This window comes from Schistocerca gregaria, chromosome 1, assembly GCF_023897955.1.
Source record: "Schistocerca gregaria isolate iqSchGreg1 chromosome 1, iqSchGreg1.2, whole genome shotgun sequence".
Lineage (NCBI taxonomy): Eukaryota > Metazoa > Arthropoda > Insecta > Orthoptera > Acrididae > Schistocerca > Schistocerca gregaria.
This window is the reverse complement of record NC_064920.1, coordinates 776,903,472-776,920,858: the sequence shown is the minus strand read 5'-3', so window position 1 is coordinate 776,920,858 and position 17,387 is coordinate 776,903,472. Positions and strand designations below refer to the sequence as shown.

The 17,387-nt window shown below is 40.6% G+C and overlaps 1 protein-coding gene across 2 annotated transcripts in view; it reads right to left on the bottom strand.

The window, feature by feature from the left end:
- The window catches only part of LOC126268633 (ubiquinone biosynthesis protein COQ4 homolog, mitochondrial), a 120,552-nt gene that overhangs the window by 50,749 nt on the left and 52,416 nt on the right, over positions 1 to 17,387 (bottom strand). For both annotated transcript variants that reach the window (XM_049973925.1, XM_049973926.1), the window contains exons 2-3: positions 9,679 to 9,994; positions 2,374 to 2,476 (exon numbers count right to left, since the gene is read on the bottom strand). In XM_049973925.1, coding sequence (XP_049829882.1) covers positions 2,374 to 2,476; positions 9,679 to 9,994 — 419 coding nt within the window. The remainder of the gene's footprint in view (positions 1 to 2,373; positions 2,477 to 9,678; positions 9,995 to 17,387) is intronic.

Sequence of the window (17,387 nt, the reverse complement as noted above, 5' to 3'; positions counted from 1 at the left end):
TTAGAGATGGAGCACAAGCTCAGATTGTATCAAGGATGGGGGAGGAAATTGGCCATGTCCTTTGAAAGGAACCATCCAAATGCAGTGATTTAGGGAAAGCACAGAAAACCCAAGTCTGGATGGCCAGGTGTGGATTCAAATTGTTGTCCCCTCAAATGTGAGTCCAGTGTGCTAGCCACTGTACCACCTTACGTGGTTTTGATTGGGGTGCCACTGACTGATGCAGTGTTGCTGCCCTGGAAGGGACTGGTGCTGCCAAAAGTTAAGGAAATAGCATGAGAGCATGGATTCCGCGACTTCTGGATCCCTCCATCCACCACCACCTTCTCTGAACTACTCAGATGCGACTTATCCTTTGAGCTTGTAATCATCTTCACTTCAGTCAGTGGTAACCCACTGTCTCTGCACCCTCCACCCAAAATCTTCATGTTACTCTGTCCTGTCACCTCCTCCCAATTCCTGTCTCGCCCTCCCAATTCATGTTCCCATCTCACATTCAGCGTGCACTGCTCCTCACTGGCTCCAATAACTGTGCATCACTTGCGTAGCCTGTGCATCAGACAGACTTCCCTCCCGCGTTCATAGGTGGCAAACCAGCTGCTCCCTCTGAGCCACAAGCCATCCACCCCCAACCACTCTCCCTGTTTCCCACATCTGTCAACATCTCAATGTTTCTGCTTTTTGGTGAGTGGTGTCATTTACTCCAAAGTATTTACATTCTACGAGAACTTTCCTACAAAATTGTACCATATACTTTTAATCTTACTATTTGCATTATTTACTGTCAGGCTGTGCTTACTAATGAACATTTTAATGACTTTTCTTACAATAAAAACCTATTTTTTGTGGTACACAATTAATGTTGTATCTTGACTTATTCTGGTTTTTATATAAATTTCCATCTTCCTCTTACAAGAGGTTCCAATTCATTTAATTATTCATTGATAACTTGATTTTTTAGTGGACTTTCTGGATAACTTTTTAAGAAAGTTACTTGCAAATACTGTCACATATTCATTATGGAATAAATTCAATCTAGCATTAGCATCTCTTTTTATATATATACCTCATCCTATACCATCTCATTTAACTTACTCTTAAAACAGTGTATCCTGTTCTCATTAATAAGCCTCATTGCTTTACATGAACCTTGCTCCAGGCTGTAAGTTGGTATATTGTCTGTTTTCACTAATTGTGTAACATGTTCAGATAGTCCACTAACACAGGGTACCCAGCAATTGTTTCAGCCTGAGCACTGCCTATAGATATGTCTTGAATCAGGGTCCTACTATCTTGCTACATATGAGTTGGAAAATTAACTACTGAAACAACCAAATAATGTTTCCAGTTCATTTTTCGTTTCTGTATCTTTTAAGAACTCTACATAGAAATCTCCACAAACTGCTAACTTTTATTCTTGTCTGACAGGTAGCTCAGTAATGCACCTAGGTTTCACATAAATATCTGAAAGTTTCCTAGAGGGGATATGTGGACTGTTAAAATTATTCTGCAGTAACAATTCACAAGCACATGCCTCTACGTTCTGATCACTGTCCACCTCTGTAGCTCATTGTTCATCATGGTTGACAGTCATGCAGGTAGCCTGGGTTTGATTCCTGGCAAATTTTATCCTCTCAGAGGCTGGATGGTGTTGTGTCCTCGTCATCATTTCACCATCACCTATCACTTAATGTAACTGTATCTTCATTGATTTCATCCCGATCAAGCCACTAATTTAATTTCAGTGAGTCAAATTCAATTGACATAACTCCCTGCGGCAAGGTAAGCCATCGTTTTCTATCCTACTCATTCAGTGCTATTTCCACATGCCCCTTGGGAGACCCTCTGGCTGTAGTTTTCAAAGATTATAGGTGGAACCATCAGTGGTAATGAATGTTTGAGTAAGTCCTGAGAAAATGATCAGGTTACAAAATGGTTGACATAAAGGTGGCAAATGTTTATTAGTCAAAACATATTTATTACATTGCAGGTTCAGTCTAATTGGTTTTCACTACTACCATTTCAATGGCTTTAGCAATATTAATCCATTCATTTCATTTCATTTCAGTGAATCAAATTAAGTTGGTTACATCCCTATGTAAGAGTAAGCCATAGTGCTCCAACAAGTTCATTTCTGATGTTACTCCCGCCTACCCCATGTGAGACACTGTTGTAGTGGTTTGAATCATGGGTGGAAACATTAGAATCAACAAAGTTTGTGTTCAGACAAAAGCAAGTTCAAATAGCCTATGGTTGAGGCACATACTTGTGTAAAGTGGGAAATCCAGGTTCAGGTCCAAGTTTAGCAAGAATTTTCATACAGACTTATATATTACACATTCGGTGTTATCTTTTATAATACATTCTACTCACATTCTTATCAAGGAAGTCAGTGTAGATTCTTCCCAGACTTCCTTCTGGTAGTTCCCTCAACTTTTGAAGGTCAACAGTTCCAGAATTAATTCGAGGCTTTTCCCTGGAAATTTAAGACGTTACATTCACAAATTTTAATATGCTTAAAATGTGAACTGGACTTGGCACAAAGTAACTTTCATTGATGGCTTCAATGAAATAATATAACTAAACAAATTTTATTTTGTCTTCAATGTCATATCAAAATCAACATCAATCAGGTGACAAAGTGTCATATGTAGGCTTGGAAAATTATTTTTACTGAGTAGTGTTCAGATGTACCACTCTTCATTCAATAAAAAGTGTCCTAGTGGTGAGATAATATTAGGGTGGTAGGTATGCCATATTGTAGTGGCATCATCTAATACCACTGTGGAAACCGAACAGCTGGTGCTACATTACTCTCGGCTGCTATTGTGCCGCTACATAGTGGACTCTGGTGAGCAGAAGCAGCCTCTGAGGGGACCACACGATGATATGGCATATAAGCCAGCCGAGGGCTGGCTGCAGTCAGCTGTGATGTGATCTGGGGAACGTATGGTGAATATGCTCCTGGTTCATCGTAGTTGTTAATATCGTGGATTCTACCGTCAAAGGCAGAACTTTGCGGCAGAGTTGGATTGAACTTTGCTTTATAAAAATTTTATGATCTTTTTTGATAAAAGGCATGTTATTGCAGCCAGATTAGAATTTTGGCATCTGAAAAAGGTCCCCAATCAGTCTTATGCAGACTAGCCTGCCAAATAACATGGATTAAGTGTGAACTGAAGTTTTAAATGTTAGTGCAAGCAGAGTCAGACTGTCTAGTCAAGAACACTATAGTTCATTTTACCCCAGACTTGGAATTGAGGAAGCACATATTGAAGAAATCAATAATGTAAATAGTTCAAGCTTATACGACTACCCACACAGCTCAGGGTTTGTTTATAATGGAAGAAGATGTTGGGGCAGTCAGCTCTCAGGCAGGATGTCATGTCACCTCTGGTGGGGCTCACACCTGCTCCGTGGCTCAGATGACCCCATAAAAAGCCACACCTGTTGCAGTGGACGACAATGTTAGCAGAAGTACCTTAACTAGCTATAAACATTGTTTCCTTTGCTACGCGTACATACTGTGTCCCCATTAGTGGGCAAGATGCCACAGGTGCAGAAAAGGGGACTCTTGCAAAAAATATGTTGTAACAGTTCTAACACAGATATGTCCCTAACTACACCAAGTGGATGATAAATCTATGAAAGTGCAGATTACTCAGAATGCCAGTAAATATATATGGATGCCTTAATTGGCAAACACTGTGTGAGGTTACTCTTGGGTCCTTGCTAAACCAGTCTACTAACTGAAGTTTAAGATTGCCACCTCTGCAGGCAGCAGGACAAATATTTGGACCTATGGATGTTATCAGGTGCCCTTGCTAGGAAAACTTTTAGTTTTACTCACTTGCAAATAAGTCACTCCCCCAGTAAATTTCTCTGAGGTAGCTGACCCCAAAATGGATAATGTTTCTGCGATTGACTATTTCCATGATTTTGGGTTTACAGTTTGTGAAACAGTGCACACTCCCCTGATAACATTATGCAAATCTAATGGTATCTTGAAAATTTGGGGTGATACAAAGTAAAGGTCAATGCACAGGTGGAAGTGGAAACGTACCCCTACCACGCCCAAATGAACTTGCACTTGATTCAGTAAAATCGACCTCACACCAAGAGGCATATTTTGAAACTCTATTGTATGCAGCACCACAGGCTTATTTAGTGTTAAATATGCCATACAACCTTTATCATTATAATCAGTTACCCTTTGCAATCTCCTCAACCACTGCCATATTTCAGCATTTTAGGGATCACATATTACAAAATATTCCCAACTGTACTCCATACCTTAATGACCCTATGATCTCAGGTGAAACTCAAAATGATCACTTCCACAACCTTGATCTTTCATTCCTGATGTTGGCAGAGAAAGGACGTACATGAAACTAGCACATGTGTTCTTTCAAGCAACCACATACTGACATATACAGGGTTGTCCACTGGACTGCACGCCATCTATATTATTATTGTGGTGTCACCGCCAGACACCACACTTGCTAGGTGGTAGCCGTTAAATCGGCCGCGGTCCGGTAGTATACGTCGGACCCATGTGTCGCCACTATCAGTGATTGCAGACCGAGCGCCGCCACACGGCAGGTCTAGAGAGACTTCCTAGCACTCGCCCCAGTTGTACAGCCGACTTTGCTAGCGATGGTTCACTGACTAAATATACTCTCATTTGCCGAGACGGTAGTTAGCATAGCCTTCAGCTACATCATTTGCTATGACCTAGCAAGGCGCCATTATCAGTTACTATTGATATTGTGAACTATGTACCGTCAAGAGCAACATTCATCATTAATGGATTAAAGTTAAGTATTCCACCAGCTATGTCTGTTGTTTCTAAATTCTAATTTCCTTGTCCTGTTCCAGACATCACGCCAGCCTGCGTGAGCTAAATCGTGTGCCTTTCGGCCTCCTCTAGTAACACGGTGTTGGCTCTCCTGCCAACCGCAACAATTATACTCAGCTGTCGCTACAGTGATGGAAGGGGATGTATTGGTGCATCCTGCCATCACTATGGAAACTGAATAGCTGTCACAACATTACTGTTGATCACTGTGGTGCTATTCAGAGGGCGCTGGTGCTTAGGAGTGGCCTCTGGTGAGACCATACCAGAATCCAGCATATAAGCAAGCCCAGGACTGGTCGAAGTTATGATGTGATCTGTAGAATGCATGATGAGTATGCTACCAGTTCACCTTATGTGGTCTCTATTATATTGTCATGGGTGGAACTCTGAGATGGCACAGACTGGACTTTGCACTGAAATAAATTTTACATTTGCTTGCACTGTTTCCAAAGAGCATACTGTATACATCCTTTGCTGTAAGTAAAGTGGGGCATGTCCCCACAAGCTTGTATATCTCCTTTACAAAACATACAGAATGTGGAAACTCTCCTCTTCTTTTCTCCCTACAGTACATAAATTATAATATTAAAAAGGAATTATGAATAGAAGATAATTTCGTAAATAGTATAAAGTAACTTATAGAAACAGTGTTGAACACTGTAACAGTATATTTTCTACTCTACTTATGAGTCAAATGTGTTTCTTATCGTATCAGTAGTGCACAATGTAATTTATGAAGAGCTTGTACGCAACATTTCTACCTTAAGAACAATGGAAATTCCTGGATGGAATAATATATACACTTTGTATGTGTTTGGGCATCTGTGTGATTGTACGTGTGCATGTGTTTACTTTTGCTAAAGAAAGGACAAGAACTCGAAAGCTAGTGTAAATACTATTTTCTGTTGCCTGTTTCTGTGCACCACACATCAGTCAGCTAAGGTGACTAGTTGTCTTACATTTCCACCTTACTTTTATTTTCTTTTACCCAGGGAAATTAATACCTCTGTGAATGTCTCATGTTTGCAAAAAGTTCCAAGTAACACTGCGCTTTAGGTTCTTTAAATTGTTGATCCTACCATAAGTGATTGGTTGGATCTTTTTACAGGTATGGTCGCAGGTCCGAATCCTGCCTTGGGCATGGATGTGTGTGATGTCCTTAGGTTAGTTAGGTTTAAGTAGTTCTAAGTTCTAGGGGACTGATGACCACAGATGTTAAGTCCCATAGTGCTCAGAGCCATTTGAACCATCTTTTTTTTTTTTTTTTTTTTTTCCTCTCTCTCCACAGGTCAGAGTACGACAAGAACATATCACCTTCAATAACATGATGTACAGTGAAGTCCAGATGATGTACAAAAAGGTGAAAGTATGAGAGTAATTTACTTTTTGCTGGCATGGTCTTCAGTCCGAAGACCAGTTTGATGTAGCTCTCCGTGCTAGTGTATCATGTGCAAGGCTCTTTATTTTTGTATAGCTACAGTGACCTGAATCAATTTAAACCTGCTTACTGTAGTCAATTCTTGGTCTTATTGTACAAATTTACTCCATATTTCCCTCCATTACCAACTTAACTATTCCTGGATACCTCCAAATGTGTACTATCAGCTCTTCTTTTAGTCACATTGAACTGCAGTGCTGTTTTCTTCCCAGTTTGACTCACTACTTCCTCAGTCATCTGATTTACCCAACTAATCTTCAGCTTTCATCTGCAGCAACATGTTTCCAAAACTTCTGTTTTCCTCTTATCTGAACTGCTTAACATACACATTTCAGTCATGTACATGGCTACAATCCAAACAAACACCATTAATAAAAATTTATAACCTTTAAATTTAGATTTGATGGCAACAAATTTCTCTTGTTCATAAATGCTTCTCTTGCTATACTATATCTACAAAACTTTGGCCATTGCAAAACCCGTCTACCACTTTTAGTATCACATTTCCAAATATAATTCCCTTGTTTTACTGTGGTTGTATTTATTTTGTAACATTTTTATTCAAAACAAATCCATTCTGTCCCTCTGATCTAGTAAGACTCATTTTTCATTTTCACCTGTATTTCATAGCTTCATCAAGATAACAGGAAATGCAGCATTGCAAAATGAGTTAGGCAAGGTGTTTTTATTATACCAAAACTATTATCAGCAGCCCTAGAAGAATTTTTCAGATACTTAAAACTGAAGGAAAAAAGAAGAAATGACATTGTGCTGTTTGCTTCTAATGCAACTCAGTTTCAACAACTGGAACAAAATAGAACAAGTTTGGAATTAGTACTAAGATCAACTGCAATAACTTCAATACACTAAACAGTAATTACCTCACAAACTGGCAATGATGAGTTATTATATTTAGGGCAGCAGAAGACAATGGCTGGATAGAGAATAAAAGAAGTATACAGAAGAGAAAAAAATGACCTAGATAGTTTTTGATAAACTAAATAGAGTTTTCAAAATGAAGACACCAATGAGTTTGAAGTATAAAGTTAACAAACAGTCACTACTGACAGTTTGGCGTACAATAATGACACATGGACTTTTAATGTGAAAACCATTCAAACACTGGGAGTCTCTCAGTGACTGACGGCACGATGCTTATTCGAAATTACTTGAGGAACCGGAACACAACCAAAGAAATAAAGAAAATGTACTTATGTGTGTAACAAAAATTAAATGAAAGTGTGCAGGATAGGTAGGCAGGCGCATGGGTAATGGATTGGCCAAAGAATATCTTTGCTGGTTTCTAAGCGATAACACCTCAGCACCTGGAGATAACAGCCTCTCTCTCTCTCTCTCTCTCTCTCTCTCTGTGTGTGTGTGTGTGTGTGTGTGTGTGTGTGTGTGTGTGTGTGTGTGTGTGTGTTCTACATCTCACAAAGGACTTTGTCTGATACCTTAGTAATATCCAGCAGTCTACTGTTAAATGTGCTTCTTTGTCTCGCAGTACCTTTTTACTCAATGAGTAACAATATACCTTAATACATACTGTCATTATTCCATCCTGGATTTTCCATTGTTTAAAGGTTCACATAAGGTGAATGTACACATCTGGAAATAACCAGTGGATATTGACATAGAATTACAGTTATTTTTACAATAAAAGAGGAACAGTTGTGGAGAGACAGTAAAAGGTATTCCCTCTCATCCATAATCTGTGAAGACAGGTTACGTCTAGTGCACTAAGGGAGTAAGAATGTGTAGAATAGTGGAACCATAATAACTTATTTAAATGGCAGAGTAGTGACATATACGTAGGCCCAACAGCATTCTCTTTTGTGTGACTGGATGCAATGCTCAGTTGGTGCGGACCCATCGTACAAAGTGGAAAAATGTAACCAAGTGCCACTATGCCTCGCTGATATCACAGTATGGCATGTTAGCATGTGTCTGAATGGAGCAGAATGATTTGTCTCCAGGAGGCAAGCTTGTCATTCCATAACATTGCAGCTCATACAGGGCATACTTCATCAGTGAGGCATCAACATCACAGGATGGAATATTGGCATGTGAGTGGGGCAAAATGGTTGGTCTCTGAGTGGAAAGTCTGTCATTCTGTGACATGGCAGCTCATAAAGGCCCACTGATTCATCAGTGAGGTGCATGTGGAATCAGTGGAGAGAAGAGGGCCATACACAGTACATCGTACTGGACAACACAATTGACCACAATATGAGATGACTGCCATATTGTTCACTTGGCCGTAACGGACAGAACAGCTTTATCCACAGTGTTGGTATAATGTGTAGCTCTGCAGTCGGTATGGACATGTGTGCGTCAACAGTTGACACTATCTTCTGGAAAGTGGACAGGTGACGTGCATGCCATTGTGTCAGCTGCCATTGACCAGAACCCACCAACAGCGCAGACATTAATGGGCATGTGTATGTGAGCACTGGTTTGCTGAGTGGCAAAATGGAGTGTTTTCAGATGAGTTCCTCTTCAACTTGTCCTGTACTGATGGTGACATACACATTCAATGCCACCATGGTGAACGCAATTGGAAAAACTGTATTGTTGAGTGATATAACAGACAAATGACATGTGTGATGGTTTGGAGTGCCATTGCCCATAGCACGTGATCTTGTCTCCTGTGTTTTGAGGGTGATCTGAACAGCTACCACTGCATCAGGAAAGTTTTACAGCCTTGGGTATTGCCCCTCTTGCAGGCCATTCAACATGGCGTATTTGAGCAGGACGACATCCGGCCACATATGGCAAGAAATGGGCAAGCCTTCTTCAAAGAACAACAGATAACACTACTCCCCTTGGCCTGCCTGTTTCTCTGGCAAGTCATCCATCCAACACATCTGGGATACGGCTGGTCGGCAACTTGTTCTTTCAGGTCCTCCTGGAGGCACAGTTGATGCTTTGTGCACGTGCCTACAAACTGCATGGCAGATTATTCCCCAGCAGCATATTCACATAACCTTTGATTCCGTAACACAATGTCTAGTGGGCCTGATTGCAGCATGTGGTTCTGAAATTCCACAGTCACAGTGCATGTGCAGGTCTGTAATGCTAATCATTTGTGTGGTGTCATGCCTCTAATTACTGGAATAAGTTTCATTGTGATGACATTTATCTGTCTTGGTATTTTACTTTTTCCAAACAGTAGTGTAAGTAACAAGTAAAATATTAACACCTTTTAAGAAGTTTTCATATCCAATTATTTTCATTTTTGCTTCTTGTGTTTTGGTATGTTTTCTTAAGTCATCATTCTGACACATTTCTTTTTTCTGCTTCTCCACTGTACTCCTTCTCTTCTCTCTAGCTATAAAGAACACTTGAAACTAATGATAAGACATTGTGTGTTATCACTTACATTAAGATTTGTTTTCCTTCACCATTCTGTAGCATCTTCTGCTGCATATACTTAATTGGTCCCTCTCCTCCTGTTTCACCCAAAGTAGCAATCATGTCACCCCTTGAAGGATCCATGAGGGCAACAGCAGATGAACCAAAGAACAGTGCTATTTTTTGAAAAGTTGAAGTGGGAATGTGTGAAGAGGCATAGTCAGCTTCAAAGTTCTGTTGATGGCTTATGTTTATTAGAGCATCTGCCTCAAATCTTCCTGTACTTTGCTGAAATGCATTATACGAATTATGCAGACATCTGTGGCTGATGGAAGAGTCTGGTCCTGTTGGAAAAAGTCAAACACATCCATAAAGACAGGTGGACACAACATTAAACTCAAATAAACTCCAAGACATTGTACTTAACAGCTGAAGTCATAAAGTAATAACACTTGGTAAATAGCATTGTTTCTACTTGTAAATGAAAGCAATACAGAAAAAATCTACTTAATATCTGGAAGCAGATTATCAAACACACACACAGGTGTCAGAGTACTCAAATTTGGTACAAAGTTGTATGTAAGTGTTTGAGGGGAATGGGTGTTACAAGACAACAGGAAATTCACCCAGGATAGCACACCAATGGAGATGGTGTCGGATAAAATAAACAGGGAATCAGATGTCAAACCAATTAATCATCCTCTCTCTCTCTCTCTCTCTCTCTCTCTCTCTCTCGCACATTTTTGCCTGACCGCTTTGATATAATATCGGACTACTGACCTATATCACAGGTCAATTCCTTTGTAAAAATTCTAGAATAAACATGTTTTATAACAGTCTCATAAACTTTATAAATAAATGTTCACCTCATGCTATCCAACAACATGGCTTGAAAAGTCTAAATCTACATAAACAGAAAGTTTTGAATTCTTAGACTATACTTTAAAATCTCTCAGCCAATATCAAAATAGCTGCAGATATTTTCCCAGACCTTTCAAAAGTCTTCGATGTGCTGGATTACAAAATTCTGCTCAAAAAAATTAGTAAGACAAAGTATAGCACATAGCGACAGTCAGAACACATCACTTCAGTGTCAGTTCAACACTCTGAATAAAACAAGTACCTATTCTTTTCTTTCCAGCGAATTACTAATAATGCCTTGGGGCTCAATCATAGAACTATTCCTCTTGATTCATGTGGATGACCCCCCAAAATGTGTCCTATTTGCCAGTGGTACAAGTATATTGCTCACTGGATCGTCCCCAGAAACCTTGCAGTCAACAGCAGAAGTTTCTACATGAAGACATTCCGAATGGTTCATCAAAAACAAAGTGTAGATACTGACAACACTATATGTTACAACTTTCATTTATTTCCACCATGTAGCCAAATGTCTGTTCAAGCAAGGTTAAAAAATGACCCTCTAGAAAATGTAAGTGTGAAAAAATTTTTGAGTCTGTAGGTTCAGCAGGATTCAAAATGAAACACACATGGAAATAACTTGTCAAAGAAACTCTCATCTGTGTGCTATGGTCTAAGAATATTGAATTCTGTAACAATGAAAACAACAATACTGCTTGCATAATATGCACAGTTCTGTTCACTGAGAATTCAAAAAAGAGCTCTAAGAATAAACTATGGCCTTAAAACATGGAATACTGAGCTTGTTGTTCCTAATGGTTATGCTTATTCGGTTATGATTACCCCTTGAAAAGAGGCAAATTACTGTAAAACATGAATGTACACAACTACTGAAGCAGACAGCTATCAAATATATACGAAACATATCCCCGATCATCATCCTATCAGAAGAGCATAATTAACATTGGTGTTATTGTAATTAGATAATAAGATACCACAAGAAATAAAAATTGCCACATATTCAATGTTTAAAATTAAACTAAAGGCATTTCTATTCTGTAAAAGAATTTATGACTTTGTAAAAATAAATTTTACTTAAACAGTTACTGACAAACTTAGATTGTAAAGATAGGTGCCTAATTTTAACTTGCCTACTTATTTTACTCCATCCACAAGCAGTTACTGAGAAATATAGATTACAAAAATGTGTACCTAATTACTTTTACTTCTGTTTTACTGAAACTAAAAGTTACTATATCATTAGTTTGACCTATCCAATATCACTTGTATAATTTGGGCTGTACAATAAAACAAAACTACATTTCTTTGATTTTAAAATAAATATTTGTCTGAAACAAAAAACTTTCATAAATTGAAAATGATCAAAACAAGGTCATGGCAAATATATGTAAATGACTGATCATGAATTACTACACATAGCCGCAAGGTAGGCTAAAAAATACATTCATTTTCCTTTTATAAAATATCTGCAATAAAGGTAAAGTGCAAAATTCTGATAGTATTGAACATTTATCCTCACATGTTTCATTGCATCAAGTTACACAGTGCTTTCAGTAAAATGGACAGCGCAAGTGCGTTGTTTTGCCAGGTGGGTGGAGATGGGGGTGGGGAATGTTAGCTATTAAAATTACTTTTCACTCTACAGTCATTACAGCATACCAGAAGCAGTAAAGTGGTTGAAGGTTCTCTGTCCTTGACAAAATTACAAAAATTAAGGTGTATAAATGCTACACATGAAATAATTGAGTTTACGCCTTAAACGGTCCTTAGTTCAGAAATCAATAATTACTTACACTTAGCTTTGTAAATTTAGATGATTTATGTAATACTGTATTGTATATAAATACTCTCTCTATTTTTAATTTACAAAGAACTGCTAATGAAGCATACAGTTAGAACTTACGCTACATCTACATCTACATGATTACTCTGCAATTCACATTTAAGAGCTTGGCAGAGGGTTCATTGAACCACAATCATACTATCTCCTTACCATTCCACTCCCAAACAGTGCGCGGGAAAAACGAACACCTAAACCTTTCTGTTCGAGCTCTGATTTCTCTTATTTTATTTTGATGATCATTCCTACATATGTAGGTTGGGTTCAACAAAATATTTTCGCATTTGGAAGAGAAAGTTGGTGACTGAATTTCGTAAATAGATCTCGCCGCGCCGAAAAACGTCTTTGCTTTAGTGACTTCCATCCCAACTCGCATATCATATCTGCCACATTCTTTCCCCTACTACGTGATAATACGAAACGAGCTGCCCTTTTTTTTGCACCCTTTCGATGTCCTCCGTCAATCCCACCTGGTAAGGATCCCACACCGTGCAGCAATATTCTAACAGAGGACGAATGAGTGTAGTGTAAGCTAATTTTGTTTATATTCAGTGCAGCAAAGGAAAAATTTGCCTCCTTTCTAAGATAACATCAATATTTATTTTTGTGTTGTGGATGAGCCAGCCATTCTAATTATTGTGCCCCAAGGAGCAATAACAAATGAACTTTATTTATTCTCAGTAATGGAATTCAACCAAATAGCCATTTACAGTTGTCTCAGTTCTTCTAGGTTCTAGTCTCCCAGTCACTGACATGGAAGAGTCCTGGCACAGGAAACATCAGTGTGGTCATAACAGTGGACACTCCAGGTAAAAGGTCTCAGTGAGGTGGAATCTTAAAGCCAATCAGAGGTAGCATTGTTGCTGCTGAGAGATACCTCCATCAAATGGACTGGAGATGGAGCCAGTGGGATCTGGCAGTGGTGGCAACTTGCACACAGATGGCGTGCAAGTTCAGATCACTTCAGGCCAAGAATGGAGGAATTGAACAAGATGTGGAACGAAGACTCAGGATGTGGCTTGGAGCAAAGACGTGAGCGGCTGCTAGGGAGAACTTGAACGAGGCATGGAGCAATGATGTCAATGGCCAGTGTAACTTGGATAAGAAGTGGAGAGAAGATTTGGATGTGACTCTGAGCGAAGAACTGTGATGAAGGAAGTTCCAAGTGAGGTACCAGTGACAACACTTGGTGCTTGGCCCAGAGCAACTGATCATGGTTGGGAAGGCAGCCTTCTTTATAGCAGCCTGGTGATAGAATACTGCCAAAGAAAGTACTTACTGCACGAAAGTGAGCAGTACGAATAATTGTGGTATTCACCTGTGGACATTATGTAGGTACTTCTACAAGGAGCTAAGCATTTTAACTGTGCCATCACAATACATATTTTTGCTAATGACATGTCAAAGCTGTCAGTGATTCTGAGAGGAGTTCAATATGCTCACTCAACTGAGCATAATGTAGGCAGATAGGCTAGTGCATGTGTGTGAGTGTGTGTTCCTGCTTGTGTGCATGTTTTTTAAGCTTGAAAAAGGAATTTCATTCCGAAAGGTAGCAATGCTTTGTACCTTTTGTTTGTGTACCTATCGATGATGCAGTGCTTCTGCTTTTTGGGAGTCATCCCCTTTATTCCAAAATAATTCATAATTCTCAACCAGAACTTTCTGTACATTATAATCTGTTCATTAATGTTAATGGTAATCATGTATACATATCCTGTAAACTAACTCATTCCAAACTTTTTCTATAAAATAATCATTCAAATTATCTACAGAACACCTAATTAACTGACTGGCTGGCACGTGATCTGTGGAAGACGAATTGGCGTCTGTGATGATGATGTTAATTGCGGTTGCACTAGTGGTGAATCTAGAGCCATGTGTTATCATGGTGGCTGCTGGTGATGTGGTTGATAACAAACATGATGTGCTTGTGTTGGAGTCATACTGTTTATCCTGTCTCCCATAGTGGCATTGTCAACAGCCAGGAGAAGCAACAGCCCACAGTACACATCTGTGTTGCATAGCAGTGGACACCAGGGAATACAATACCCCTCCCCTCCTGGAAAAGAGATGGTGAAATGCACTTGAAAGTGAAGCAGCTGCTGCCCAGAAGAGGCACCATGGACTTTGGCAGGCATTGGCAGCCTATGAGAAGTTGACGTTCGATCAATGGCGATCACCCGAGATGTGACAATGCCGATGGGCTGATGAGCCATCCCATGTGGCATTGATGTAGCCAGTGGGAAAGGCCACCACAGCTGGGAACTTGAATACCACAGACAGGCAGGATCATACTCTAGGAAGGCAAATCAGCCGCTGGAAGGCTGTGGTACAGATAAGATCAAGTGTGGCCCAGGGTTTCATCAGAACTTCCATGAGCATTCCATCATATGCTGGAGGAGAAGGAGAGGGCATGGGAGTGACTGCTCAAGCAAGGCTAATATGGCAGGGGGCAATAATTTATGAATGGAAAAAGAAAATGATCCAGAAAATGTGACAATTGCATCAACGGGCTGATAGAGGGCAGCACTGGCGGCTGGTGACTTATTTGCACCCACTAACAGATTGGGGGCAGCACAGATACAATCACCTCCACCGGCAGCTGACCCAACTCCTCCGCAACAAGAAAGGGTGGCTGCAAAGGAGCCGGCAGCAGGCAGGCTGGTGCGACATTGGTGAGAGGCCATTGGGACGGGCTTGGTTGGAAGGTGATGGGCTCGTAGGACATCGGCATTGAGCTGACAGGCTCAACCAGATAAGCATCGGGCCAGTGGGATATCAGCTGGGAAATGACAGGCTTGGGCAGATGTCAATACACCAGTGGGACTTTCACAGGGTGCTGCTGGGCATGGCTGGAAGTGAGGGAACAGTGGGAGTTCAGTGGAGAACCAATGGGCTCAACCAGAAGCAACAGACTAGTGGGATATCATCAGGGAACCAACAAGCAAGGCCTGCTGTTGATGCACCAGTGAGATGTCAGCAGGATGCTAACGTACTCAGCTGGCGATGGCTTTGCTTGTGGTAGCAAGTGGCATGCTGGTTAGCTTCTGTAGAAGTTTGATGTTCCACTGCATGCATGTCAGAGGCAGTGGACTCATACTGAAATGAGACACATGTATGTGGTGAGAGAGAAAAAAATCATTTGCAACTGTCCTAAGTAGTGCACCAAGATGGGTAGCTACACTGGGTCAGCACGGAAAGTGTGAAAAAGTCTAACAGCTACTAATGGAACAGAATCCACTTCTCATCACCAAGTTTTGTGTTATAGTCAAGATAGTCACACAAATCAAAGTGTCCCAGGTAGCAAGAATAAATGAACTTCATTTACTCCCAACTATGGAATACAGTCATTTGGACTTGAAATCAACACTACTTGGTTCCAATCCACTGATAGTCACTGACATAGCACTGGGAGAATCCTTACAGACACAGCTGGCATGATCCAGGAGCAACCGTCAGCAGTTTACACCCAGGCCCCAGGTGAGGTGCTTGTTGGGGACAGCTTGGAGGACTCAAATGATGATGATGATGATGATGATGATGATGATGATGATTTGGGTTTGTGGGGCACTCAACATTGCAGTCACCAGCGTCCATACAATTTCCCAATCTTTCTATTTCCAAGCTCACCACTTTCCAAAATGATGATAAGATGATGAGGACAACACAAACACCCAGTCCCCGGGAGGAGAAAATCCCTGACCCAGCTGGAAATCGAACCCGGGACCCTGTGAGGAGGACTCAGAGACACAGCATGAAGACTCGAGATGCAGTTCAGAGCAACGGCATCATTTGCCAGTATGAAGAACTCAAACAAGGTATGGAGTGTGGACTCAGATGCAGCTCCAAGCAAAAGGCTGTGCTGAGACAAAAGGAGCTCCAATTGAGGGGCAGGCAACAGCACTTGGCACTTACCCAGAGCGACTCTTGATGTGAACCGCCTCTGGTCCGCCAGGTGGCATCCTGCATAGCTGCCCAGCTGAAGACTACTGCCAAGGTGATCTGTGGGCACATGATCTGCAGAAGAAGAATTGGAGCCCACGATGGCAGCACTAATTGCAGCACTTCACATAGCATGCCTGTAGCAGCAAAGGTAGCACCAAGTGTTACTGTGGTGGCTGTGGGAGATGTAATTGACAACCAACATATTGTGCTTATGTTGTGATTGCACTGTTTATTCAGCCTCTTCAGCTGTGGTGTTGCCCATGGCGAGGGGAGGTCGCAGCCTGCAGCAGCTGCCTGTGTTGCATAATAGTGGACCAAAGGGTACAATATTGATATGTATCTGAAAAATTGAAGCATTTTACTGTTTGGTTTTAATTTTGTAGAATCTGATTTTGCTGGCCACTAAAACTGCAACACCAAGAAGGCAACATGCAACAAAAACATCAAATTTATATGAAGTGTACTATGTGCATGGATATGTACTGATTATCAGTTCAGCATAAGTGCACACTTTAGGTAGAAATACTGCCATTTACAATATGTATGAAAAACAAATATGCAGTGAATTCCTCATTCATGAATCAAATATGATGCAGCCACATTAATGTGACCAACAACCACCTTTTGCAGCATGGAGAGGAAGAGAGATACCAACAAGGATGTGGAGCCACACCAATTTCAGTGCTGCGGTCAGCTGCACTAGGTTTCTTGGTTACAGATCCATGGCATGAACAGCCCAATCGAGGTGTCCCTCAGACTCTCTATTGGGTTTTAATTTGGCGAGTTTGGCAATTGGGGATTCAAGTAAACTCATCCTGGTGCTCTTTGAACCAGGCACATACACTACGAGTTGCTTGACATGTTGCATTGTCCAATTGGTGCATGCCACCTTGCCAAGGAAAAACAAACTGCATGTAGGGGTGGACATGGTTCCCAAGGGTAGTTGCATACTTGTGTTGATCCATTGTGCCTTCCAGAGTGAAGAGCTCACACAGGGAATGCCTCAAAAGCATTTCCAAGACAATGATTGTTGCAAGGTGTTTGCTTTCAGACACTTCATGCCACATACA